This window comes from Pongo pygmaeus, chromosome 7 (genome assembly GCF_028885625.2).
Source record: "Pongo pygmaeus isolate AG05252 chromosome 7, NHGRI_mPonPyg2-v2.0_pri, whole genome shotgun sequence".
Lineage (NCBI taxonomy): Eukaryota > Metazoa > Chordata > Mammalia > Primates > Hominidae > Pongo > Pongo pygmaeus.
The window spans coordinates 25,529,094-25,554,739 of NC_072380.2; the positions used below are offsets into that span (position 1 = coordinate 25,529,094).

Genomic DNA, 25,646 nt, shown 5'->3' on the forward strand with positions numbered 1-25,646 from the left:
TCAGCTCCAAAGTGGCCATTTTCACTCTCCTTCCCGTTAGTTATTTGGGCCATTTGAGCATCAAGGGTACCTCCTGAAAGCCTCTAACATCAGCATCAGGCAGTTGGATGAGCATCTTTTTATCCCATTCAAGGGAGGCCTGCAGCTGGCCCTCAAGAAATTGTCCCAAAGACAAACTTTGGCTAAGGAAATCTGATGCTTCACGCAGGATGTGTAAGTTAAGTGGGAGTGTTGCTTTTTGTTAATGTGTTAAGTAATGTGAAGATTGTATACTGTTCTCATTAAAAAAAATAGTCACTGGATAATTGGCTAATGGAAGCCTCTCATCTTGCTCACGTGTATTGATTAATGAAATAATGCAGTTTTGCTTTTGTTTCATAAAGCAGATTGTGGATCACATCATTGCCTAATTTTATTAAAGACGGAGTGAAGAAATTATTTGATTCCACTTTAGAGACTCTTCCAATGGAGGTATTTGGGAAATCTGTCACTGTGCAGTAGCAAATATTTGTATTAAAAAGAGGCGGTTTTCCCCACGGGATGTTTCTCACCCCTGTTCAAATTTCTTAGCATAAGTCTTTCCTTTTTTGAGGGAGCAGGGTAGGGGGTAGGGAGGCGAGTTCATTTGATTAAAAGAGGAAAAAGGGCTTAGATCTTTGACAGGTCAGTTTGTTACTGAGACATTGGGCAAGTTATATGAAATTTGTTTTTTTTCCAATGGTCTCATAGCCACTTGGAAGTTATGTGGCTAAATGAGAACATCAATGTCATAGTGTCTGGGGCCTTATGGAGGATTAGTCATTGCTAAATCTACATTGACCTATGAACCCTAGTTTCCTGTTTCAGCTCCAATGGACAAAATAACACAGCCTCCAAAGTCCAGTTCTGTTGGCTGCTCATCATAGGGCAATACTAGAATAGTGAACATGGAACCAAACATGGCTGGGTCTCTTAAACTCTCTGAGCCCGTTTCCTCATTTTAAAGCAATGGCAATACTAACTACAATCCAAGGTTCTTATGATGGTTAGTAAAAATATCTGTGCACATATGTAGCACAAAGCCTGCCCCTGGTCTTTTTGGAGAAAGAATGGTGGCAATGCTATCTGACCAGGGGACATAGGAACAATAGAGTTCCGTCTCCAACAGTCTGTCTGTACTCCATTGTGTTTCTTAAATGCAAACCAAACAGATCAAGCAGATGAACACTCTATTATTTTTTAGGTCTCAGTCCCAACCCTCAGTGTGCACCACTTGGATAGATTGCGTGGGACCAGAAGGAGCACTGGACTAGGAGTCCTTGGAGGCCCCCTCTCCTTACCCGGGCCTCACTTGGGTTCCAGTAAACTTTCAAAGGGTTTGGAGACAATCAAGGGAGGGAACTTCTTTCCAAGTGGGAGAAAGTCTTGGCCATGGCCCCACCTCAACTTCTGAAGAGTACGGTCGAAGATAAAGTTATAATCCCATAGAAACTGGAGCTGAATCAGCTTTTTCTGGCTGGACCAGTATGTGGCTGTTCTGCTTGTGGGTAGATGCAGGCTATGGGTGCTGGAGAGCCTGAGATCCCTTTTGTCAACAACAGACACTTTATCTCATCTGCCTTCCCATCTGCCACCTGTATACACACATGGAGGGCTACCTTTGGTGGGTTTATAGTGCCCCTTCCCCCGGAGTTCTGAGTTGGAGAAAGATTTAACAGGTATGCCACTTCATTCACAACACAGCACTTTATTATGGAATATGTGCAACTTGGTGTAAGGATTTCTGAAATTCACACCATTTACAGGTATTTAATGGGTTATAAATTTTCAATGTCAGAATTATACTTAAGTCATGTTAGTAATGGTCACTCCTTCTGGCCCAGTGGATTTAAATCTTCTTCTGCCCAGTTTCCTCTTCAATCAGACTTTCCTGAAAAATATATAACAAATACATCAAGACTGACTTTACCAACTGAACTTCATTACATTTTTGACATTTTAATTTCTAAAATATCAGTCTGGAAGGAATTAGTCTGTTTGATTTTGTACTCTAGTTAGTGCTAGGGAGACATGATAAATTGGGTTTGTTGTTTTTTTGGTTTTTTTTTTTTGAGACAGAACCTCACTCTGTCACCCAGGCTGGAGTGCAGTAATGTGATTTCAGCTCATGGCAACCTCCACCTTCCAGGTTCAAATGATTCTTGTGCCTCAGCCTCTCTAGTAGTTGGGATTGCAGGCATGCATTACCACATCTGGCTAATTTTTATAGTTTTAGTAGAGATGGGGTTTCACCATGTTGGCCAGGCTGGTCTTGAACTCCTGGCCTCAAGGGATCCACTTACCTTGGCTTCGCAAAGTGCTAGGATTATAGGCATAAGCCACTGTGCCTGGCCGATTGGGTCTTTTTAAGCTACTTAATATACATAATATCTACATTAATAGTTTAAGGATGAGTTGTGAGGAAGGAAGTGAAAAAAGAAGTATGGTCAATTACTTTGCTATTAAACCAGCCTTTGCTTCAGTTTCTTCATAATGTCATGTTTGGCAAATTTCACTGCTTGCCATTTTTGTAATGCAGTAAGCAAGATTAGAAAAAGAAAGGAAATAGGCCGGGCGTGGTGGCTCATGCCTGTAATCCCAGCACTTTGGGAGGCCGAGTGGGCGGATCACAAGGTTAAGGGATAGAGATCATCCTGGCCAATATGGTGAAACCCCATCTCTACTAAAAATACAAACATTAGCCGGGTGTGGTGGCGCATGCCTGTAATCTCAGCTACTCGGGAGGCTGAGTCAGAAGAATCGCTTGAACCCGGGAGATGGAGGTTGCATTGAGCCGGGATTGCACCACTGCACTCCAGCCTGGCGACAGAGCACGACTCCGTCTCAAAAAAAAAAAAAAAGAACAAGGAAATAACGATGTCTGCACACTTTTTTCTTTGTTCTGTGGGTATATTAAGTTGAAGTCACTGTAGACAATTAAAATTACAGCTTATTTTTATATATTATTTATTTGGGCTTTCCCAGCTCCTAGGCATAACTGATCATTAACTGTAATGCCTTCTGATTGCTGCACAACAGAGATCAGAGAATATCAACATTTAATCCAAGATTCAACTTAAGTTAGGCACAGTGGCTTGCACCTTTAATCCCAGCACTTTGGGAGGATCTTGAGGCTGGGAGTTCAAGACCAGCCTGGGCAACATAGACCCTGTCTCTACAAAAAATTAGAAAATAAAATCAGCTGGGTGTGGTGGCAAGTGCTTATCGTCCCGGCTACTAGAGAGGCTAATCTAGTCTCGAGAATTGCTTGAGCCTGGGAGGTTGAGGCTGTGGTGAGCATTGATTGCACCACTGCACTCTAGCCCGGGCAACAGAGCAAGATCCTGTCTCAACAAATAATTTTTTTTAAAAATTCAATTTATACATTCAATTCTCTTTATACTTTTTCATCAAAAACCTAATATGATTAGTGTATTTCCATTTTGGGGGGCGGAATTTGGAGGTGGTTATAGTCCTATCAGGAAACTGGAAATCAAATCCATCACTCTCTAAATTATATATTTAGTAGTTTGGCATTTTTCATTCCAAAGGAGAAAAAAAATCCCCATCTACAGCAGTGTTTCTCATGTTTGTATTCCCCAGGGTTCTGGAAAACCATGGAAGATAAAGTACAGTTGCAGGATCAGGTGGAGGGCTGTGGAGTAGTCTAGGGGGTTTGGTGATTTTACTTGAAGAACCGAAATGCAGCAGTGGGAAGAAATTTGTTTTGCTGGTTATCCCAAAAGCTAGAACCAGGATTAACAGATAAAAGTTACAGAGAGATTTCAATTCAACTTCAGAAAAAACAAACAAAAAAACGTTTCAGCCCCTAGTGCTGTCTAACCACCAACTGGGATTGTCATGAAACACAGTCCTACCACAGGAGGTAACAGGAGTCAGGAATGTAAGCCCCACAGTAGCTGGGAGGTAGCTGTCCTAAGTGATCCCCAAAGGCTTATCCACCTCTAGAGCTCTATGCTATGATCATGTTATGATCACTTTAACTTACCAGAGCTCCTTTCAGGTCTCGGAGGGGAGAACGTGGCTGGTGCGTGGTGCATTCGAAGCGTTGGGTTTCTGCCAGTTGACCAACCTCTTTGACTATCTGAAGAAAGAGAATGTGATGCTTTCAGATGGAGGTAAAGAAATGAAATGGTGTTTTCCATTTCCACCAAAAAATTGTGGAGAGTGGGGTCAAGGGGGATGTGGGGCTGAGGGGGATTGGGAAAGTTGCAGGATTAGCATAGGGACTTTAAGGACACAGATCTGCCATCTGACACTTCTACAGAATGGCATGGGGATCTGGAGATAATGGAGACAGTAAGAAGATATCATATTTTCCCCTTAAAGATGAAAAGAGGGAGGCGCTTTGAGCCTCATGAGAGTCAGTATACCCAAAAAAACAAAAAGCAAAAAAACCCCAAGAGTATATAGTTGTAAAAAGGGTTGGTTTTTATTTTCTAGGTTTTACTAAATACGTTATAGTTCAATGAGATTTGCTTCATGTATAACCTGCAGAGAAAAGGCTTCAGATTCTGGGTCTTCTTTAATACTAAATTACCTTTATTATTTCTCAGAAAAGAGATAATTCCTTCCAATGATAATGAAATGATTTAAAATTTTTCCCATTCTCAGCCCTAGGTTATTTTTCAGGTTAATCAGCTAACATAGATGGCTTCTTTCCTTACATGACCCTGATGAGTGTGGTCATATTTTATCAATAAAAATCCTCCCGGCACTTTGGGAGGCCAAGGTGGGAGGATCCCTTGAGCCCAGGAGTTCGAGACCAGCCTGGGCAACATAGGGAAACCCCATCTCTATAAAAAATTGTAAAAATTAGTTGGGTGTGATAGTGCATGCCTGTGGTCCCAGCTATGCAGATGGCTGAGGTGGGAGGATCACTTGAGCCCAACAGGTCCAGGCTGCAGTGAGCTGTGATCGTGTCACTAAATTCCAGCCTAGATAACACAGCGAGACCCTGTCTTAGAAAATAACCCCAAAAAACAAAAAAGCAAGTACCTCACGTTAGTGTTGGTGCCAGTCCTATAATCTAATCTATATGAAATCAGCATGTTTTCTACTACATTATTTTACCATCTTGAGTTTGCTAATTCCTGTATTCTACCAGTCTCCAACTTTGCTTAAATGCTCCTATCAGTAAAAAGAAATTATAGGGCATGCATCCTTGATAAGGATACTCATTTATAAATTATAAAAATGTACTGATCTAATATCATATTTTTAAAAGATGAAATGAGGAAAAAAAATACAAAGTTCTAACGTTTTTTCCAAATCCCAAAGAATCATCTTCCGATACACCTTGACCCTATCCCATTGTTTCTAATTCCTTTAGCAATCCCATACACTCAGAGTATGACGTGCTATCTCACACTTGTTGCTATTGATATATTCTTTTGGAATTTTTCCAGCTTTGTGTTTAGTCCCTGTCTGAACTAAAAGTAGGAATGGGACTTCTACTTTGTAAGTGCCTTATCTCACCTGGGGTATCTAGGGTACAACATCATGGAATATTGCCATTGGGGCTATCCTGAATGTTTAATATAGTTAAATTGAATCAAATCAGTATGTCTTATTTTGAAGCTGAGAGAAACTTACCTCTTGGAAAGAATCAATCAAATTTTCGGCATCTCTCTTTCCTCCAGGGCGTAGTCCATAGGACCAGTGCTGGCTGGAGCAGCCTTCCACGCACAAAGTCAGCAGAATAAGGCCAGCTAGGAGTTTTGGAATTGGCTCCATTCTAAGGCACATGAATGCACAATCAAATTAGATCCAGACAAGGTTGAGTATAAACTAAAAGACCTCTTTAGTGAAAAAGCTAGCATCTGTATCACTAACCCTGCAGAAGATGGAAGTCAGAGTCAGTTTTTACACACAGACACTGAAACTCAGACACGCCTGCTGGCTTGCCTTGAGTTTCTTAGCCACTGGGGACAAAATGAGTACTTAAGCTCACATGTTCAGGACCTTTTTAGTACTAAAATAGTCTATACTTTTATTTCTATCGTTTGGTTATCCAAACCCCATAATTCATCCCTGATCAAGTTCATCACTTTGCCTTAACATTTCCCCTGTTGTGGATTGGTCTTCAACTCTTTCATTCCTGAGATAAAGAGAACTGAGCTATCTGTTAAGAAAAGTAGCTCCTACTAGGAATCTCTGGCTAATATAAAATTGCTTGACATTAAATGGCTACCCCATGGTACTAATGACATTTTTCTATTTATCCTTCAGTGTTCCTAGCATTACTGCTGGCTGAACCATCTGTGGGAGAGAGGACTCAACACTGTTCAAAGTAGTTAGTCCCAGACCAGATGCCTTCCTAGCCAAGGGGGCCTCTAATTTTCTAATGAAATGTGTCTCCAAGTTAATTTTCATTTGATGGGAAAGAGGCTAAAGACTAAATCAAACACTGGTCGATAAGCTGTGGGAGTCCCCAAAGCCTGGATCTCTGTGGCTGGTGATGGCAAGGACAGTGAAGGACAGGACATCATTAGATACCATCACACCTGGATTTAGCCCTTGGGCTGTCAAATGCCCTGTAGACATACAATAGCATGCAATCTAAAAAAGAAAAACTCGTGCTAGAAATAATACAAAGCCTTTTACCTGTTTAGAGGCAGAGAGCCAAAAAGATCCCAAGCTTCCCTTGAAGTAGGTTGAGTACTGTGACTTTTCTGTTTTCCTATCTTCCTTTTTATAGGGAATTTTCCCAGGACATTGAAATATTTCCTGCTGGTAAATTATACTGCACATGGACTATGATTTTTTTTTAATGGTAATTTTTAAAAATCCTCACATAAAGCCCTTTAATGGTGTATGTAATTGGAACACCCCCTGGTATATCTGTTAGATTTACTTAAGTGCAGCCATTAAAACCTCAGCTAAAACTTTTATAGCTGAGGACACAATTCAAAGAGATTAAAATCCAGCTAGATTGGATTCCCTTGAGGAAACCAGCAGACCTATCAAGAGTTCAAGGAAAATAGATGTCTTAGATTAAGTGAAGTCAAATGCATACATAACTTCCACAAAGGAGGCTATGCAACAAATATAGGACATTGAGTCAGGATGTCTGGGAGCTTCTGGCTCTTGGATTCTTCATTTGTAAAAGGAAGGCTGTAGACTAGATGGACTAGATGATCACAAGAGTTGCTTCCAGTTTTAAAAATCTGATTTATAAATAAGTGACACTATATACCAAGTTCATGTAGGATCCTAAATCAGACAGTTGTGTGTTTGAAAATTCCCTCATCTACCCACCAGGTTCCCTGCTTGACTTACCTTGAAAGCCTTCTAAAGCATCAAAAAGGCAAGAAACATATACTGAGAGCAAGACCATATTGAACAGACTTACATCAACAGATCAACTCATTTCAGTAGATGCTTATTGAGTTAAATATGCAAATCACTGTTAAGGGCAGTGGGAACAGAAAGATGAGAAATTATAGTTATTTAATAAATAGCAAATGTATAAGAGCACTCATTACAATAGCCATGCGAAGTGGGTGTCATTATCTAACTTTTATAGATGTTCCACCCCAGAGGTGCAACCGTGGACGTGTTATTTACCCAGGACAAGCATGTAAAACACACACACACACACACACACACACACACACACAACCATTACTCTTAATTACATTTATTTGAATACATGGTTGTCTTCCCCTAATTTACCCCTAGGCTGAAACCTGTAATAGTCAAAGATCCCATCTTATTTAAATCTCTCTTAATAAACCCCCAGCATTTAGTCAGCATTCAGTAAGTATAGGTTTGAATGAATGAATGAACGAATGAATGAATAGAAAGCAAAAACCTTTTAACCAGGTAAGGCCTAATGCTGCCTCTATTTCTGCATCAAAGATATGCTTTATCTGACACAGAATTAAACTTTCATGTATAATTGGCTGTAAATCCTGTTATATTAGCTAAGCTGTAAGATGGCTAAAAAAAATAACTGGATATTTGTTCATTTTACAGCTGGGAATGGCAATTTCCCCTCATGTAGGATGCTAAACCCATCAGTCATTGCACAGTCTCCTCTGGAATAACTACATTTGCAGGGATTTCATAGTAAAGAGAAATGGTGTCTTACCTAAGTAAATTCCCTTGCTTTGTCCAGCCATCTCTGTGGAGGCTGTCCAGTCCTCATGATAGGATAGAGAAGGGAGTACACTTTAAAGTATAACTGCAAATAGAGGAGAATTTAAAAATAAAACATAAGTATTTGACTTTGTTCTATTTAAATTATTTCATTTAGACACTTTGACTCATGTAAGTGCCATTCTGACATGAAGAGTGGAATCTCATCTCACTACAATACACAAGTAGGGACAGACTGTTTTTCAACAAGAGTTCATTATGGTTGAATAGTGCTAGTTTAAATTGTCCAATTGATTTGTGTTTGCTGAGAGATGTGCATCTAAGTATTGCTTAAGCAGAAAATGTGGTCTCTGGATAGGACTAATGAAATGAGAGTTAAGACTTGTGATGCATATTGTCAGGTGAATCACTTATCTCTGGGTAGGTAGGCCTCACTGGATTTCTTGTAGGTTATTTCTAACAGTTGGGATTAAATTTTTGAAAAATGCTTTGAAATTATTAAGATGAACAGAGCAATACTGTATTACTCAGCATTCTCTAGAGGGACAGAATACATACACACACACACACATACACACACACACACGCACATAGGAGAGTTTATTAACTCACACGATCCCAAGGTCCCACAGTAGGCTGTCTGCAAGCTGAGGAGGAAGGAAAGCCAGTCTGAGTCCCAAAGCTGAAGAACTTGGAGTCCAATGTTTGAGGGCAGGAAGCATCCAGCACGGAAGAAGGATGTAGGCTGGGAGGCTAGGCCCATCTAGACTTTTCACGTTTTTCTGCCTGCTTTGTATTTGCTGGCAGCTGATTAGATGGTGCCCACCCAGATTAAGGGTGGGTCTGCCTTCCCCAGCCCACTGACTCAAATGTTAATCTCCTTTGGCGACACCTTTACAGACACACCCAGGATCAATACTTTGCATGCTTCGATCCAATCAAATTGATATTCAGTATTAACCATCACAAATATGGTCTATGAATTCATCCAATATGCTGTTGTCCTTAAAGTCTCCATTAGCATTGTCTTAGGTCACACAGATCTCAAGGCAAGAGTCAACTTTGTTTTGTCTTACTTTCTATAGCACCAAATAGGTTATCAAGCCACTATGCAATTAATGAGTTTTTGATATTGAATGACAAACTTAAAACCATTTAAGGATTCCATGGTTAGGTCAATTTACCAAAAAGTTAAATATAATAAATTGGGTTTAAATAATTGGATTTTATAGTTGTCATATTTTTTCTAAATTTGAAAGAATGGCTTTAGAGAAAAAACTGCTTCATCAACATCAAAACACCTCAAAATTATTACAGCGAGGATTTCGTAATCTCACTGAAATGACAGATGAAAAAAATCTTTTCTTGCCCTAATGTAAAATCTCAGCAGGAAGCACTTAAGGTTAACTCCTGCTGACATGTCTAATCAGGTTGTAAAAGGGTTTCAGAAAATTAATCCTTGGATAAGGTGCTTTATACTGAAATAATGTAACCACTTTTCTTTGTAGTAATGAACCTTTTAATTTTAAAGGTAATTCTTCCTTGGGGACTTAGTGCAATTCTAAGTTTTTTCCATATATTAAAGATGATTTAAAGTTGACATAGGGCAGATTTACAGTACACATAAGAGTCATAAAATTAAATGGAGAAAATATTCCAAGTCTTGATTTATGATTGAACCCTTCATAAGAATAATGAATTTACAACATTTTCTACTAGAATTTCCTTGAGACTATAGTTGAAAGAACTAGACTACAATAGATAGTATTGCTTAGTTACTTAAGTACCAAATTTTATTAATGCAGATAATCCAGCTAGTTTAATTTTGATTTAAAACCTTTTTCCTGTCATTCCAACAACTATTTTTACCTATGTGTACAGACATGTTTCATCTCTAGGGTTAATGGAAGTTTTACTATTTTAACGGTTTCCTCCCTCCTTAAAATTCTCTATCCTAGTTATCAGGCAAAAAATGTTTTGGGGCATATTATTTATCCAGTCTAATAAAGCTAACTGGTAATATTCATCACCTAAAGGGTGATGAATTTAACACAAACAAATTAAATGAATTATTGGGGAGGCAGTCTTTTCTTTTTTTCAGAATTCATAAGGTTTGTGTTGTTAGCATGGTGTATTTTTAAAAGAATGATAAAAATAATCATGTTTAAAGAAATAAATTTACTTTAATGATACTTTCAAAAGACTAATCCATAACAAATTAAGTTATACTGCATCTCCTTTGCTACCCAGAACCACAGGGCTGGTTGTCAACACCTATTGAAGAAATGTAAGCAAAATACAGAAAGTGATGATTTTCAAAAGGAAGAGAAGAAACTCCTTTTCAACACTTTATATCGTTTATTAATGCAGTATACATTAGATCTAAAATCTGCAGTTTGTAAGCACACCATGTTTAGATCTTTCAGATCCTTCTGCAGTTTTAGGTTATTTCTACAGAGGTACCTTTAAGTGAATGAATAACACATTCTGTAATTCCTGAAAATATAGTACAGAGTGAAATGATTTAAATATAATTTAGGCACATATTGATTATGAAAATAGATTATCTCTCAATACAATACTTCTCTGTCTTGGTAAAAATAATAAAGCAAAGAAAATAATTCATTTCTGAAGTTGCTTTCCTTCACTTGTAAAGGTCTGATCTCCTCCCACTATGCATATGTACCCTTTACTGTTAAGGAAAGCTTTGCATATGTAGATATAGAAGAATAAGCTACGTAAATACTAAAGATATGTCATTCTCCCAAAGGAGACACAGGTGGTTTTCAATGATTCCTTGCCTCATGTTGATGAGTCTGTAGAATTCAGAACCCATTTGGACACAGCTAATATCCCTGCTCTTGGGGTAGAAAATAAGGACACCAGGTCATTGGTAGGGAGGTACAGGCCCTTCCTCTGCTGCTGCAGAGAGATAATAACTCAAGAAAATTGGGCTAAAATTTGTTTAAAAAAAAAAAAAACACAAAAAATACAAGTAAAAGAATCACAGGTGCTGACTGATTGATACTACATCTTGGACCAGCCAAATGCCTTTTTTACTTTACATCTATTTTTTTGGTGGCTGTAATCAAATGTGTGTTTAAAATTCCTCATTCCCCACTGTAGGGTTCTAGCTGCAATTATATTACATTGCCTTTTAGCAGGCAACTCTACCATATTCACTCATATAAGCTTTGATTGCAGTAGCTCTGGATTTAGTTTCTATTTCTAAGCTGGCCCTATGTAAACTATTTGGTATTTGAATTAAATGAGTATTAATGATGCACCTTGGTTTTTTTGGTTTTGAAGTATCTTCCTATGCTTGTGATGACTGTATGAGAAAACTAGGCTAATAGTGTAAATAGAATTGCTTGGTCTGGTGTTGAGTGGAACTTGCCTAGAATGAAATTCTGAGAAATTCTCATTTATAAGTGTCGTAGTGATGGGTAAGTTATTCCTCCATCCAGAGTTCCACTGTACCTTTGGAATGACAGTGATGTACAACGATGTCTTTCTTTCCACTCTGTCTCAATCAGTAAGAACTGGATATTACTTTAATTTAGCTACTGTTCTGTCCTAAAAAGTAAACATTATAAAAATGAACCTGAAGAGTCTTAGGGAGTCTGATCTCACCATATTCATATGGTGTGACAGGTATTTAAAGAGGGGAGGCATCACTAAAGCTATTTATAAACCTGAACAACCTTTTCCAAGTTTTCATAAAGTTTTAACAATTTAAATATCCATACTGCATCTAGGAATTCAATAAATATAATTGCATATGTTGTGCTTTTCATAAATTAAAATCCTCAAATGCATCTCAAACCAAGATGGTATTTCCACATCATGCCTATTTAAAAGCAAATATAATAGATACTATTCCTGGTCATAAAACCAGGTAAACCCCCCTACCCCATTCAAAAGGCAGCAGTATCTAGTTTCCCTACATCTATTAAATGAGTGCTTTTCTGTTAAAAATCAGAATGTGGAAAAAAAGTCAGTTTTTTCCCTTATGCACCGCTCAAAACAAGCATAATCCTCTAAATGTTTTTTTTAAATTTCCTTACAGTGTTATTTCTTCTAGACAACTGAGTGGGTGGAGAAAGAAAAGTGATAAGGAAAACATTTTCATCTTTTACATCTTCCTCCAGCCCCTAAAATTCTCATCTGACACTTTGTGACATGTGTAGTGGTGTCAGCATCTCTTCAAATATAGCTCCCTTCACGTTGGACCCTCTCAGGTTGGCTTCTTGAAGATCACACCCAGACAGATCACAATTCTGCAAGATGAAAACAATATTCATGTAATTCATTTGGAGATTTCAGGCCTTAACTGTTTCTGCTCAAAACGATTTCTGGGGCAGATTAGGAAAATGTTCTTATACAATAAAACTCAGTTAATTTCCGGAAAACTGATGATACACCACCCCAAATTAAGATGTTCTTCTATCTGTATTTGTTACCTCTAGTTAATGTTCAGGCTGATCACCATAAATACGTATAAACAAAGGTTAAAGAGGAAGCATGTCCCTTGTTCTTGCATATTTTATAATGAAACATTGAAAACAGGGGTCCCCAACCCCTGGGCCACAGACTGATACTCGTCCATGGCCTGTTAAGAATCAGGCCACACAGCAGGAGGTCACCAGTAGATGAAGCTTCATCTGTATTTACAGCCAGTCCCTGTATGGCTCAAGTTACAGCCTGAGCTCCACCTCCTGTCAGATCAGCAGGGGCATTAGATTCGCACAGGAGAGTGAACCCTATTGTGAACTGCACATGTGAGGGATCTAGGTGGGGTACTCCTTATGAGAATCTAATGCCTGATGATCTGTCACTGTCTCCAACACCCCCAGATGGGACTGTCTAGTTGCAAGGAAACAAACTCAGGGCTCCCACTGATTCTACATTATGGTGAGTTATATAATTATTTCATTATATATTACAATGTAATACTAGTAGAAATAAAGTGCACAATAAATGTAACGCGCTTGAATCATCCCAAAACCAGCCCCCGACTCTGATCTGTGAAAATATTTTCTTCCACAAAACCAGTCCCTGGTGCCAAAAAGGTTGGGGACCACTGATTTAAAATACAGAATGGATTCCAACATAATAAATGAATACACACACACACACACAGCTTTTTTTTTGACACGGAGTTTTGCTCTTGTTGCCCAGGCTGCAGTGCAATCTCGGCTCACTGCAACCTCCACCACCAGGATTCGAGCAATTCTCCTGCCTCAGCTTCCCGAGTAGCTGGGGTTACAGGCACTCACCACCACGCCTGGCTAATTTTTTGTATTTTTAGTAGAGACGGGGTTTCACCATGTTGGCCAGGCTGGTCTCAAACTCCTGACCTCAAGTGATTCGCCCACCTTGGCCTCCCAAAGTGCTGGGGTTACAGGCATGAGCCACTGCGCCCTGCCCCAAGGTAATAAATATTATCAAAACAATTTTACTATGATCCAAGAACAACAACAACAAAAGGAATGAGATGGGGGGAAGACTATTTTTTTTAATCTGAAAAGATTTTACTTAATCAAATTGTGTAACAGATTTTTCCATTCCCTAGCCCTAGTATTTTTATAGCAAGGAACTGCCCTTCTTTTTAAAGCCCCAAAGGTACGTATATAATACAATGAGTTTTGACAGATGTGCAGAATAGTGTAACCACCGCAATTTGAAGGTGTTTCTTAATTTGTCTTGAGATCACGGAGCGATAAGATAGAGATTCCAGTTAAGTCCTTGGATATGATAGGGGGACAATGGTTAGAGAGAAGGGTGACTAAACGTAACCTGTTAGGAGAACAAATGTCAGCAGCTCTCCCCTCAATAGTCAACCTGATCAGTCTTTGCAATCAGTTAGAGAGAGGGAGGCTTTTGCTGCTAGGCCACACTGAGTACACAGTACTAAAACCAAGGAAAAAAATATAATCTTAGGTGAAAATAATGTAACAAATAATAAATAATTGTGCTCGTGATAGGATTATACTTAGGCCAATTCTTTTTGCCTTGAAGTTGAAAGGGGCCTGCTACTCTGCTACTGAGAGCTATCAAGAGATCTAAGCAAAAATATTAAGAAAAAACATTAACAGCAAGCTAAATTTTGACATACCGTTCTCTGCTATCCAATTTGTACGAGATTTCATAGCTACCAGCCACATGTGGCTACTTAAATTTAAATGAATTAAAATTAAATAAAATTTAAAAATCAATTTCTCATCTGCACTAGCCAAATCTCAAGTGCTCAATAGCTATATATGGGTGGTAGCTACTATACTGAACAGCACAGATACAGAACATGTCCCTCCTGCACAAAGTGCTATTGGATAGTGCTAATGTAGACCTATCAACAGCTATCAAGTCTGCTAGCTAAACTGGCAAATTAAGAAGACATACAAATATAATTCTTTGAAAAAGATGACTAGGCAAAATTATAATCTCAAGCTGAAAACCAAAAAACATATGGTTCCAATTTCAAATAGACTTTTCCTGAACCTGATTTCAAACCTGGATATCATTTAAATTTCTCAAGTAGTTTAAGAAGTAATCTAGCCCATTTAATTCTGTTCGGAATTAAATTTTATGGAAAGTGCAATACATTAGATAACACATCTATCAAACTTATTTACTTGAGAAAAACTCAAGAAAAAGGAGAGAAATGAAATCAACTTAGACTGAATGTCAGATGAGTCTTCCAATCCAGTTTTACCAGCCAACTACTTTGTTTTGATTTCAATAAATTTTGCATGAGATGCTTAATAAGTCTAGTAATAAAAATTCTTAAAATGTTGGTGAACTCACCTCTAAATCAGTTCCTGCCAGAGTTGCTCCTCTGAGGTTACAGTTCTTCAACTTTGCATTTTTTAAGGTAGCCACTCTCAGGTTAATTCCTGTCATCTGACTTCCTTCCATATCCACACCTTTCAGATTAGCACCTACAGTGAACACATTCTGGGAGTAGTTTAACTTAAAAATATAGTTATCTACCTTCAACAAAACTGCAAGATGACTTAATGGAGGCCTCTTTTAACTTTTGGAAATTAATCTAAAATCTTGTCTCTCAACGAACATATATATAAACAGTTTACTGATGAAAGAATGCTTTCACAATACTTTTGATGGAAGAAATTTAGTTCTGTCTTATGATGGTTAGCACTTTCATAATATGCCTCTACAGGTTTATGATAAGGGAGTTAAGTAGTTTCCTAAATATACAAGTAAACAAAGTGATCAGTCACAGATAATAACAAATTAAGAAACAATACATTAAATCTAAAAATGATTTTTAAAAACTCCCTGGCTTTATGCAACTGAAATTTTTCCTTTCGGTCAGTGTAAGAATATTTTATTCCATTTGAAAGTTTAAGATGTTGATATTTAATTTTCCAACTAAAACCTTATTAAATATTTGAGGTTTTATTTTTTCTGAGTCCTCAGTTTTGATTAGCATTTGACTGAAACCAAATGGAGGTTTCTTACCACTTTGGAAGTTCTCCAAATATGATGACAGAAGAAACCTATCCCCTACAGCTATCCTGTTTCACCCTTAACAATTATTTTCCAGGGCTTTTTCCTTTACAGTCTGCTTCCTCCGTAGAATAGGTATTTACAGAAAGGATCTCACCTTCTAAATTGGCTTTAAGACCAGAAGGATCCTCAAAATTACACAGTTTCAGGGATGCTCCTTCTGCATTAGAACAGAGCATCTTGACTCCCTGGAGATTTGCACACTGCAAAGAAAAGAGAAAAGTCCTGGTTGTAAGGTTCATAATTTTGTTCAAATTAGCTCAAACAGTAAAAGAAAAAAATAGAAAAGGGGAAAAGACTCAACTCAAAACACTCATTATCAATTATTTTCTGTTTACAATAAAGGCTTTTCTAATTAAACGCAGTAAGAACTGGGAACATTTGAAAGAAAAATTTTTTAAAGAACTGTTTTTTAAAAAATAAATGCAAATTAACAATAGCATGCTCATTTTACGTGAAACATAATGGTTTAGATAAAGAAGTTGGGAGAGTCAGAACTCTGACATCTCTATCTCTATTTTTATAAACATACCTATGCATGACAATGAAACAGTCAAAATGTATGGGTAAGGAAGGCATAGACTTGTTAGGGGTATGGATTTTCTTATTACTGTAGGAATCTTGATGTTCTAAGTGAAATTCTTGATATTCTAAGATGCTACTACTGCCTTCAAGTCAGAGGTCAGAACACAAAAGCCAGCATTTAAAGGCATTATTTAGCTAGAAAACACTAACAAGATGCTGGTTGGGTCTTTCTGCACCAACCATGGCTAAACATTATCAACCCTGAGCAGGCACATCACAATGCATAATGCAGGGCAGAGAGTAAAATGGTAGAAAATATATGTTTTAAGACTTTATTTTTTTGTTCTGTTTTGTTTGAGACAAAGTCTTACTCCATCACCCAGGATGGAGTGCAGTGGTGCTATCTCAGCTCACTGCAACCTCTGCCTCCCAAGTTCAAGTGATTCTCGTGCCTCAGCATCCTGAGTAGCTTGAATTACAGGCATGCACCACCACGCCTGGCTAATTTTTGTATTTTTAGTAGAGACAGGGTTTCGCCATGTTGGCTAAGATGGTCTTGACCTCAAGTGATCTGCCTGCCTCTGCCTCCCAAAGTGCTGGGTTTACAGGCATGACCCACCACATGCAGCCAAGAGTTTTAAATTATGTTCATTTATCTCAAAGAGTTTTTGACAAACATCTTTTTTTTTGTCCTTAACACAAACAAAGATGCCTCTCGACATTTCACTATTTAAAGACTAGGTCCTTCAAACGTTTTTTTGATGTTAGTCTTTTTCCTCTTTTGCCACTAAGCTGACCCTTCATGATAAGACAGAATAAGGACAGTGAAAGTAACTAAAATGCATATTTGGTAGATTTTGTTACTCGCCCTGATACACAGCTTCATGGAAAAATAAGCTGCAGCTAATGAGTAAAACCCAAATTAGAGTAATTCAATAAATGACTACCAAAAAGCAAGATGGTATTAATTCAAAAGACATACAGACATGGGCCTTGGTGGTAAGGAACTTAAAGTTGTTAAAAATTAATAGATTTCATTGTTGGTTTGCATATATCCTCTAACTTCAAATAAACACAGATAACTGTTATAAATACATACATATACATATATATAAATATACACATATATGTAGAGAGAGGGAAAAAGCCACTGAGATGTTAACTTCCACAAACTGATGCATACCATGTTTATTTCAAAATATCTGTCAAATACTTCTTGAGCAATAACATTTTCCCATTCCAGAAATGAGGTTGAATAGATTTCAAGGTTCCTTTCAGCTTTACCTTTATAATTTGCTGAAAATATGAGTCCTGATAAATAAAGTACAGTATATTGAGGAGATCAAGAACTAATTCCAAGATTTAATTTCTTATTAGTTGCTAAACCTTTCAGGTCTATGTTTAATAAAGGATATCAAACCTGTAAAACCAAATTCATTTCACTTTCAGACCTTCAGTCTTATATCAACATAATAAATTATCTGTTTTCAAGTAAAAGCTCCAGTAAAAGATAGTTATAATTCCTGTCTCAAAGGCTCTTTAAGACTGTTCAATAGACTAAACATTTAATTTTCTCTTGTAGCCTAAAATGATACTTACGTCAAGCACTGATCCAGAGAGATCAGCTCGTTCAAGATTTGCACAGCAAAGATTTGCATGTGCAAGATTACAGCGGCTTAAATTGGCCATTTTGAAGTTAATGTATCGAAGGTCCAAACGAGAAAGATCAGCACCACTGAAGTTCAAACCCTGAAATAAAAAAGCACAAATTGTCACCATAACTAAATGGTCTGTTTGTATTAAATTTAATTACTATAGCTAACCACCAAGTTTTTTTTAGAAGCAATTGGCAGTTCAGTCACTTGGAGTTTATTACAAAACAAGATAAAATGGAACTTAGATACATAAAAGAAGTGTCCTTAAATAGGTTCCTCATAAAAGAAACTCTATCGATATATACATTAGAATATAGCCTGGCTATAATTCATTTATGTGTAGAAGTTTCTAAAGAGGGATCCCTGTTAGTCCTATACCTGCTAATAAGTATTTAAACCTAATTATATTTAAATTATTTTATTCAATAATTCAAAACAGTTTATTAGGCAGAAATGAGTACTGTGGTCTTTACAATCTGAAATGCTATAGTACACATAAGTAAAGTACCTGCCACTGATCAGCCCATATATTGCAAATGTACCAATACTGACTTTTAAAAAACTGCTGCAATTTCTATGCATTATTCATAAACTGCTGCATGAGGTATAATTAGACAATTTAAAAAGGCTATTGCATCTCTTTTTGGTTAACCATTTCAGAACTAAATCAATGCTATGACTCATAATTAAATTAGATCTTGCATGTAAAAGAAAAATAAAGCAAGATAATCCCAAAATACTAGAAGAATGTAAAATTTTATTCATAGACTTGCTGATAGAAATAATTGATGTAAAAGTCTGCTAATTACCTGGCATCGCAGTTCTGACTTGGTTGGAGTTGCTAGCAAAAATCGGACAAATTCCTTTCGGGATATTGGTGAATGATCCTCCGGTGGTTGAGAATTCTTGAAAAAGATATTAAGAAATTAGTGGAGTCTTTTGGGAGATAGCTACAATGAATGTAACACTGGCTAATGTAAAAACAGGCTTACCTTTATTGCCACTTCTAGGTGTTCAATCAATGAGTCAATACCAAAAAATCTTGCTTCTTCTAACACACCTATCACAACAAAAATAATTCTGAAACAACCTAATTTAGTGAATGTATTACATTCATTTTGAATTTAGTAAAATACGATTAGTTCACATAATCTTAACATTTAATTGCCTTTTTAAATGGAGCAGATCTGAACAGGTTTGCCACAAGTACCTTTTACATACTGAATCAGAAAATGATGGAAATGAATAAAAATTTAAAAAGTACAAAAAAGTCAAAAGTATAATTCAGAAATCTGTCTTATAGGAGAATAAATTTTAAAGATATTTGTAAATGCTAAAAGAGCTTTCATTTATCATTTACTTCAACTTGGTAAAAAAAAAGTACATCCTTTACATGACTTGGTATGTTTACTTATTCTAATCTGTTAATAAACATCATCAGAATGTGTGGGAATACATTTGGGTTCCATTATCTTTCAAATGAGAAGACCTCAATCAGTTGGCTGTTGACTCAGTAAAAAACTACTTAGAACTCTGGAATTACAAAGAAAGTATCAGACATAATCCCTCCCTTCAAACACTTACAAGCTAATAAGGGTAAGTAGATACAGAAAACCAGAAGCAGTTATTTGGGAAGAATAATACAATCTTTTCTGTGAAGACCAAACTCTATGGTCAACAATCCAATTGTAAAACAAACGTCATCCAAGGTACAGCATCGGGCTACCACTCTGGCATACAGGGTCCACATTTCCCCTTCAAGAGGCATCCAAAGATTATGCCATTCCGTTCAGATACATATCCCTGGTGGAAACTCAACATATTATAAAAGAGGTTCTTGTGGGCCACGCTCTCAATTTGCCAAGATCTAAGTAAAGCAGAACTCTTAGGGAATGCAGCCAGGATACGTTTCTAATTCTAGGTTTAGAATTAAACCTTTAAAACATCCAGAAAAGCCACAGAAATACAAAAGACAGGCCGGGCTCACACCTGTAATCCCAGCACTTTGGGAGGCTGAGGTGGGTAGATCACTTGAGGTCAGGAGTTCGAGACCAGCCTGGCCAACACATGGTGAAACCCTGTCTCTACTAAAAATACAAAAAATTAGCCAGGTGTGGTGGCAGGCGCCTGTAGTCCCAGCTACTTGGGAGGCTGAGGCAGGAGAATGGCGTGAACCCAGGAGGCGGAGCTTACAGTGAGCCGAGATCGCGCCACTGCACTCCAGCCTGAGTGACACAGCAAGACTCCGTCTCAAAAAACAAACAAACAAAATACAAATATTAGCTGGGCATCATGGTGTGTGCCTGTAATCCCAGCTACTTGGGAAGTTGAGGCAGGAGAATCACTTGAACCCAGGAGGCACAGGGTGCAGTGAGCAGAGATCACACCATTGCACTCCAGCCTGGGTGACAGAGCGAGACTCTGTCTCAAAAAAAAAAAAAAACAAAAACAAATCTGGATGTGAATCCCAGCTCTGCCACTCACTACTTTTTGGTGTTAGTGAAATTACTATAGATTGTTTTAAAGCATATAATTACTTGGGGCAACCTGTAGGCAATGTAAAGAGTTTGGATGGAAACTGTACTAACTAAAAACAATGCTTTATAAAATGAATCCAGCAAAGAGCTCTGCTTTTTGAACACTTGAACAAATAAAAGAAATGGTTGAGAAACTTGAAAAAGAAAAAACTAGCAAATCTTGGTAATAGCTTGGTTTGCAGATGTGTGACACAGCATGGATAAATGTATTTCTGACGTTATTTTCTAGGCAAGTAGGTTACAAAATGCTATCAATAATTTGAAGAAAAATTAAAATGGGAGAAATAGAAAGCAACAAGAATTCAGTTATAAAGTTATAGAACTAGCTAAAAGGGTCAAATAATACCTTTTTTTTTTTTTGCAATAGGTACATGTTCAAGGGAATATAAAGTTTGTTATAGCAACACTAAAAGTTAATGGGTGTTTTGTATTTCACTACAGAAACTGTAAGCCAGCAGTCCTCAGGCTGATTCTGATGTGTTCAGCATGTAATGTTTTCAAAATGAAAACATGTCACATAAAATTTTAGATACCCAGGTTTTCTTTAAAAACCAAGGTTCTGGCACTCTACGTCTGTCCACTTTGCACATGGCAATGATCTGCTGAAGCTGACAGGCATGTGACCTCAAGATTGCCAACTGCCTACCATTCCTCAAGTACTAACATCACATCAACTTCAGTCACTTGGAGGTCTATTAGCTTCCAAATATGCAACCAGTGTTTTATAAGGGCTTTTGTCTACATCACCTCCATGAATCTTCACAAAAATCTTGTGATGTAAATAGGGTGGAGAGTGCTTTTAACACTCATTTTTCCAATATGACTCAGAGAAATTTTCCCCAAGTTAGTCTCCCTAAGTTAGCAAGTTGTAGAATCAAGACTCTAATTGAGAATTATGATTGCAAGGCATGATTTGCCCTCTTGACTACTCTAGTTCTCACATAATGTGGGGAATATCCAGAACTTGGAGCCAAGTTACATTCTTAATTCAATTTTTAAAAAAGGAAACAACAAAATCCTTTAAAGTCACTTGTGATAGAATGTAAATCAATTTAGAATGTAAAGTTGATGCGTATGGCTTAGATATTTACCTATATGTACAAAGACTACCTACCTGAAGGACCACCTGCCCGTGCCTAAATCTATTTCTACACCTGTATCACTCATATACGTGTGAAAACATCTAGTTTAAAAAATAGAAAAAATATATACTTTTACTTTATGGAAATATACTGTTACTGAGTGAAACAAAGTTAAAATCTTAAACTTACAAAAATGTGAGTAGTTACATAATTATATTGAAAGTCTAAATAAACTCACCCAATAAATTAATGCCATCATTTACAATGAGCTGTCCATGACGCAAGTAGTTCAAAATGGGTTCAAAGTACTCAGGACTTCGGTCAATTAAGAAAGCTCCTCTGTGATCTTGCTTATTTCCCCAGACACCTGTGTTACCGTTATAATAAAGAAAGTCCCCCATAAACAAAAAATAAAGTCAGAAATGTATGAGGAAAAAATTGCTAAATATGTTTTTACTCTTAAAAACTGACATAATCAGTAAGTACAGAAGGTCAGGAGTTATAAAATCAGCACAGATATAAAACAGGTAAGATGAAATGTGAAAACAACATGTTAAACTCACCTTTGTCCTTAAACATGTGGGCCAGCATACTGTCAGGTTCTTTATTCACTAAAGTGCTCCTAAGAATTCAGGGAAAAAAATTGATTTCTCCATTTGTCTTTATAAACAAACATATTTAAGTCAAGAGTATACTCGATCCCAGCTGCTCTCTCAAAAAGATGCATGCTACAACCTGGTAGGAGTAACGCTGGGAAACAAAAACGTGCAGTAAGTTGCCATTTATCAGATCCCTTCTAATAGGGTACTTCCTTTGATTTAAACATTGTTTTAGTTTCCTTTGCTTTAAATACTTGTCTGTCTATCCTGTAAGCAAATTATTACATAATAATATTCTTGATCTTCCAAACTTACATTTTTCTGCCCTTTAATAAAAGCAGTTGTAGTCTCTACAAATTTCAGTAGTGTTAATTTTTACTTATATTGTGTGTTTATTACTCAATATCTAAAAAGCATGTTCTAAAACACTGAAGTGATGCCTTTTATGCTTTCTCTGGAATGAACCATGTTTTTTTCTTCAAAAAAAGTTATAAAAAATGGTTTCAGATCACATAGTATATTTAAGCAGCATCTGAGTATCTTTTAAGGAAATCAGCAAATTGAAGAACAAAGGGTACACGGTGCTTCTTTTGCATTCTCTTTCTCTCTAACACACATACACACACACCTACCGTGTAGTTGTAAAGTACCGCCCTCCAACATTTAATGTCAGCCAGTCTGTGTGGAATCCTAACAGTCCTTCAGGAGGCTTAGAATCTGTCTGAGGATCTAGAGATGACATGTAGAAAATAATACAAATATTAAGATTGGGGATTCTGGGAAGATGGTAATGGCGTAATTTTTTAAACTGAATACACACATAATAAAAGCATACCAGAGCTACTAGGACAGCAATACCCAAACCCACAGACTGCATCTAAAACAACACTAGGTGATAAGGTAGTCCCACCAATACCAACAGCTATAAGAGCAGCATGCTTTCAGCGCCTGTGAAAGAAAAAGCAGAGAGAAGCAACAGGGTATATGGTGAACCCATGAATGTTAAAGCCATCCATAGATACTGACTTCATTGCTTAATAAGTCTAGCTGAAAACAACAGATTGAGATCACCCCAAAAGTGGGTGACGCAAGTAGTTTGCAGTAAGATCTTATAGGGCTGAAAATAAACTCTTAAAACCAAATGGCCAAAACTCCCTTCTACGGACAAAGCCCCATACTGATAAGATGCTGGGAAAATAATCCAAGTTGAATGCAACAAAGACAACAGAGAAAAAAAAAAGGACTCCAGACGAAAGTTAAGAGGTCTAATAGACCAGAATATATCAGAAAATGAGTTCTGTATCTTTTTAACACTTCACAAAAACAACAGAAAACGGAACTCTAGAGCCATGAAATTAGAAAAACTGTCCTGTCAGCCCTCTTTTCAAGTTAAGAAAAACTAACTTCACATAAAAATGAGCAATACAAAAGGACTGATCAAATGTAATACAAAAGTGTTAAAATAATTGTCCTTATAGATAATGGAAACATGCCAGAAATACCCACAAAATAGATCAAAATTATAATCTAATATTCCAAAACATGCTAAAAGAAGTTTATACAAGTTATACAACAACAATATAAACCAGGATTTAAAAATTCAGAAATGAGTAGCAAGAACTCCCAAGACAATTAGAAATAAAAGAAAAATGATTTTTAAAGACTAAAGCAAAAGAAATACAAGAGTGATTAAACACAACAGACAATGACTTAAGGGAAAGAAAACGTAAAAAAGAGAATAGCTTGAAAAATTAAAAACAAATGGCCAGACGTGGTGGCTCATGCCTATAATCCTCTGGGAGGCCGAGGTGGGTGGATTGCTTGAGCTCAGGAGTTCGAGACCAGCCTGGGCAACAGGGCAAAACCCCAAAACCCCATCTCTACAAAAAATACAAAAAAATTATCTGGGCATGGTAGCACACATCTGCAGTCCCAGCTACTGGTGGGGGGCTGAGGCAGGAGGATCACTTGAACCCAAGAGGTTGAAGCTGTAGTGAGCCAAGATCATACCACTGCACTACAGCCTAAGCGACAAAGTGAGGCCCTGTCTCAAAAAAATAAATAAAATAAAAAGAAAGGAAAAGAAAGTTTCAAACATAAAAGACAACTGTAAAAGATCCACCCTACATACAATAGAGTCCTGAAAGAAGGAAATCAAATCAAAGTGAACAAAATAAAAATGTAAACTTCAAGAAAACTGTACTGAAATTTTAAAATACATACACTTGAAACTATATATTGAAAGGATCCATCACATACTGAGAAAACCAATCCAGAACAACTCAGAACACCAATAAATATTCTACTAAAATTACTGTACTTTAAAGAAAGAGAAATATCCTTTGGGTGATCTATGAAAAAGAATCACATAAGAAAGATCAGATTTTTTGAGACCAACACTTCAAGCCAGAATAAAATGCAGTAACATATTTAAGATATTCAAAGAAAAATAACGTGAACCAAGGATTTTTCAATAGCTTCACTGAGGTATAATTAACACAGGACAAATTACACATATTAAAGTTGATAATTTAATAAGCTTTGACATATAATTTTATACCAAAATTATATAAAGATGGTGGATGGCAATGGCATCTTGCCATTGGAAGATGTCACAGAATATTGTTCTCATAGTGTCTTGGAGAGAAATCTACTAGAGAACAAGTTTCAGATAACCACTGGAAACATAACAAAAGGATTGGAGGTAAGTGTACGCTTGAAGAAGTAAAACTAAATAAGTGTATAAAGGGAGACAGTATAATATACAATGGCTATATGTTCTGACAATTCAGAAACAATACAATTATTTTTAAGTAAGGGGAGAAAGGATTTAGCATATGAAAAACATTTAACTGTTTTTAGTAATTATATTGGTACTGAAAGTATCGAGTTTGTTACTCTGACATTTTTAGATGTGTTCTGTATGGGGTAAAGTAAATGCGTAATTATGTGACATTATAATTCTATTAGTCCCCATGTCCCTGAAAGTCAGGACTATTGATATAGAAAAAGGAGACACAGATATAAGACGGAAGAGGATAAGTAAAAACCTTATAATCCTTAATATAAACTTTAAGTATTACTATGAAACCATGAGTTATTTCATCTATCCATATTTTGTTATATATGACATATAAACTTTATATCCTATAACATATATTATATACAAATTTTATCTCTACCTATATATTTTCAATTCTGTCCACCAAAAGGCATAGCAACAATAATGAACCCAATAGCGAAGAGCCTCCCTAGCACCCAGATTTGTCTTGGAATGACACTTCCCACTAAAAAAAATCGAGGCTTGTTGGAAAAATGTTGATCCAGGTCTGAGACAGGAAAAGGTTTTAAGATGAACACCAGTTATTCCAGATAATAAGAAAGCTATAAAATCCAACAAGTTTTGTTAAAAAGACCTGAAGAGATTTCCAGTGGTGAAAAATTAAGACCATCTGAACATCAATAAATGCAGAGGATGAAAATATACCAAATATTTTTAAATCCATGAGTTAATAACAATTAAAAAAAAACCTTAATTGATCATTTTTTATTGTGTTGGTATGCAGTGGACCA

The 25,646-nt window shown here is 36.8% G+C and overlaps 2 protein-coding genes across 7 annotated transcripts in view; both read right to left on the minus strand.

Moving 5' to 3' along the window:
* Positions 1-1,706: 1,706 nt before the first annotated feature.
* On the minus strand, positions 1,707-8,980 carry GNRH1 (gonadotropin releasing hormone 1). Of its 4 annotated transcripts, none has more exons than XM_063669378.1 (4): positions 8,755-8,980; positions 5,635-5,776; positions 4,028-4,123; positions 1,707-1,909 (listed from the first exon to the last, which is right to left on the minus strand). In XM_063669378.1, the coding sequence occupies exons 1-4, from the start codon at positions 8,862-8,864 to the stop codon at positions 1,868-1,870; spliced, it is 390 nt and encodes a 129-aa protein (XP_063525448.1). In that variant the 5' UTR covers positions 8,865-8,980; the 3' UTR covers positions 1,707-1,867. The 4 variants fall into 4 exon arrangements, with proteins under 4 accessions (XP_063525448.1, XP_054354512.1, XP_063525449.1 ...); XM_054498537.2 differs by having other exon boundaries at positions 5,635-7,447; positions 8,135-8,980; XM_063669379.1 differs by having other exon boundaries at positions 5,635-8,227; positions 8,755-8,882.
* Positions 8,981-10,480: 1,500 nt separating this feature from the next.
* The window catches only part of KCTD9 (potassium channel tetramerization domain containing 9), a 30,053-nt gene continuing 14,887 nt past the window's right edge, over positions 10,481-25,646 (minus strand). For all 3 annotated transcript variants that reach the window (XM_054498531.2, XM_054498532.2, XM_063669375.1), the window contains exons 4-12: positions 22,706-22,802; positions 22,038-22,096; positions 21,713-21,841; positions 18,848-18,915; positions 18,665-18,760; positions 17,800-17,949; positions 15,773-15,878; positions 14,950-15,083; positions 10,481-12,422 (exon numbers count right to left, since the gene is read on the minus strand). In XM_054498531.2, the coding sequence (XP_054354506.1) occupies positions 12,306-12,422; positions 14,950-15,083; positions 15,773-15,878; positions 17,800-17,949; positions 18,665-18,760; positions 18,848-18,915; positions 21,713-21,841; positions 22,038-22,096; positions 22,706-22,802 (956 nt within the window). In that variant the 3' untranslated portion in view covers positions 10,481-12,305. The remainder of the gene's footprint in view (positions 12,423-14,949; positions 15,084-15,772; positions 15,879-17,799; positions 17,950-18,664; positions 18,761-18,847; positions 18,916-21,712; positions 21,842-22,037; positions 22,097-22,705; positions 22,803-25,646) is intronic.

Excerpts from the sequence above, each read along its gene's own strand:
- GNRH1 (XM_063669378.1), bottom strand. The coding sequence starts at position 8,864 with ATGCTTCCTGCCCTCAAACATTGGACTCCAAGTTCTTCAGCTTTGGGA. Across the intron at positions 5,777-8,754 it reads CTGTGGGACCTTGGGATCGT|AATGGAGCCAATTCCAAAAC; the intron begins GTGAGTTAATAA and ends CATGTGCCTTAG. Across the intron at positions 4,124-5,634 it reads TGATTGATTCTTTCCAAGAG|ATAGTCAAAGAGGTTGGTCA; the intron begins GTAAGTTTCTCT and ends CTCTTTCTTCAG.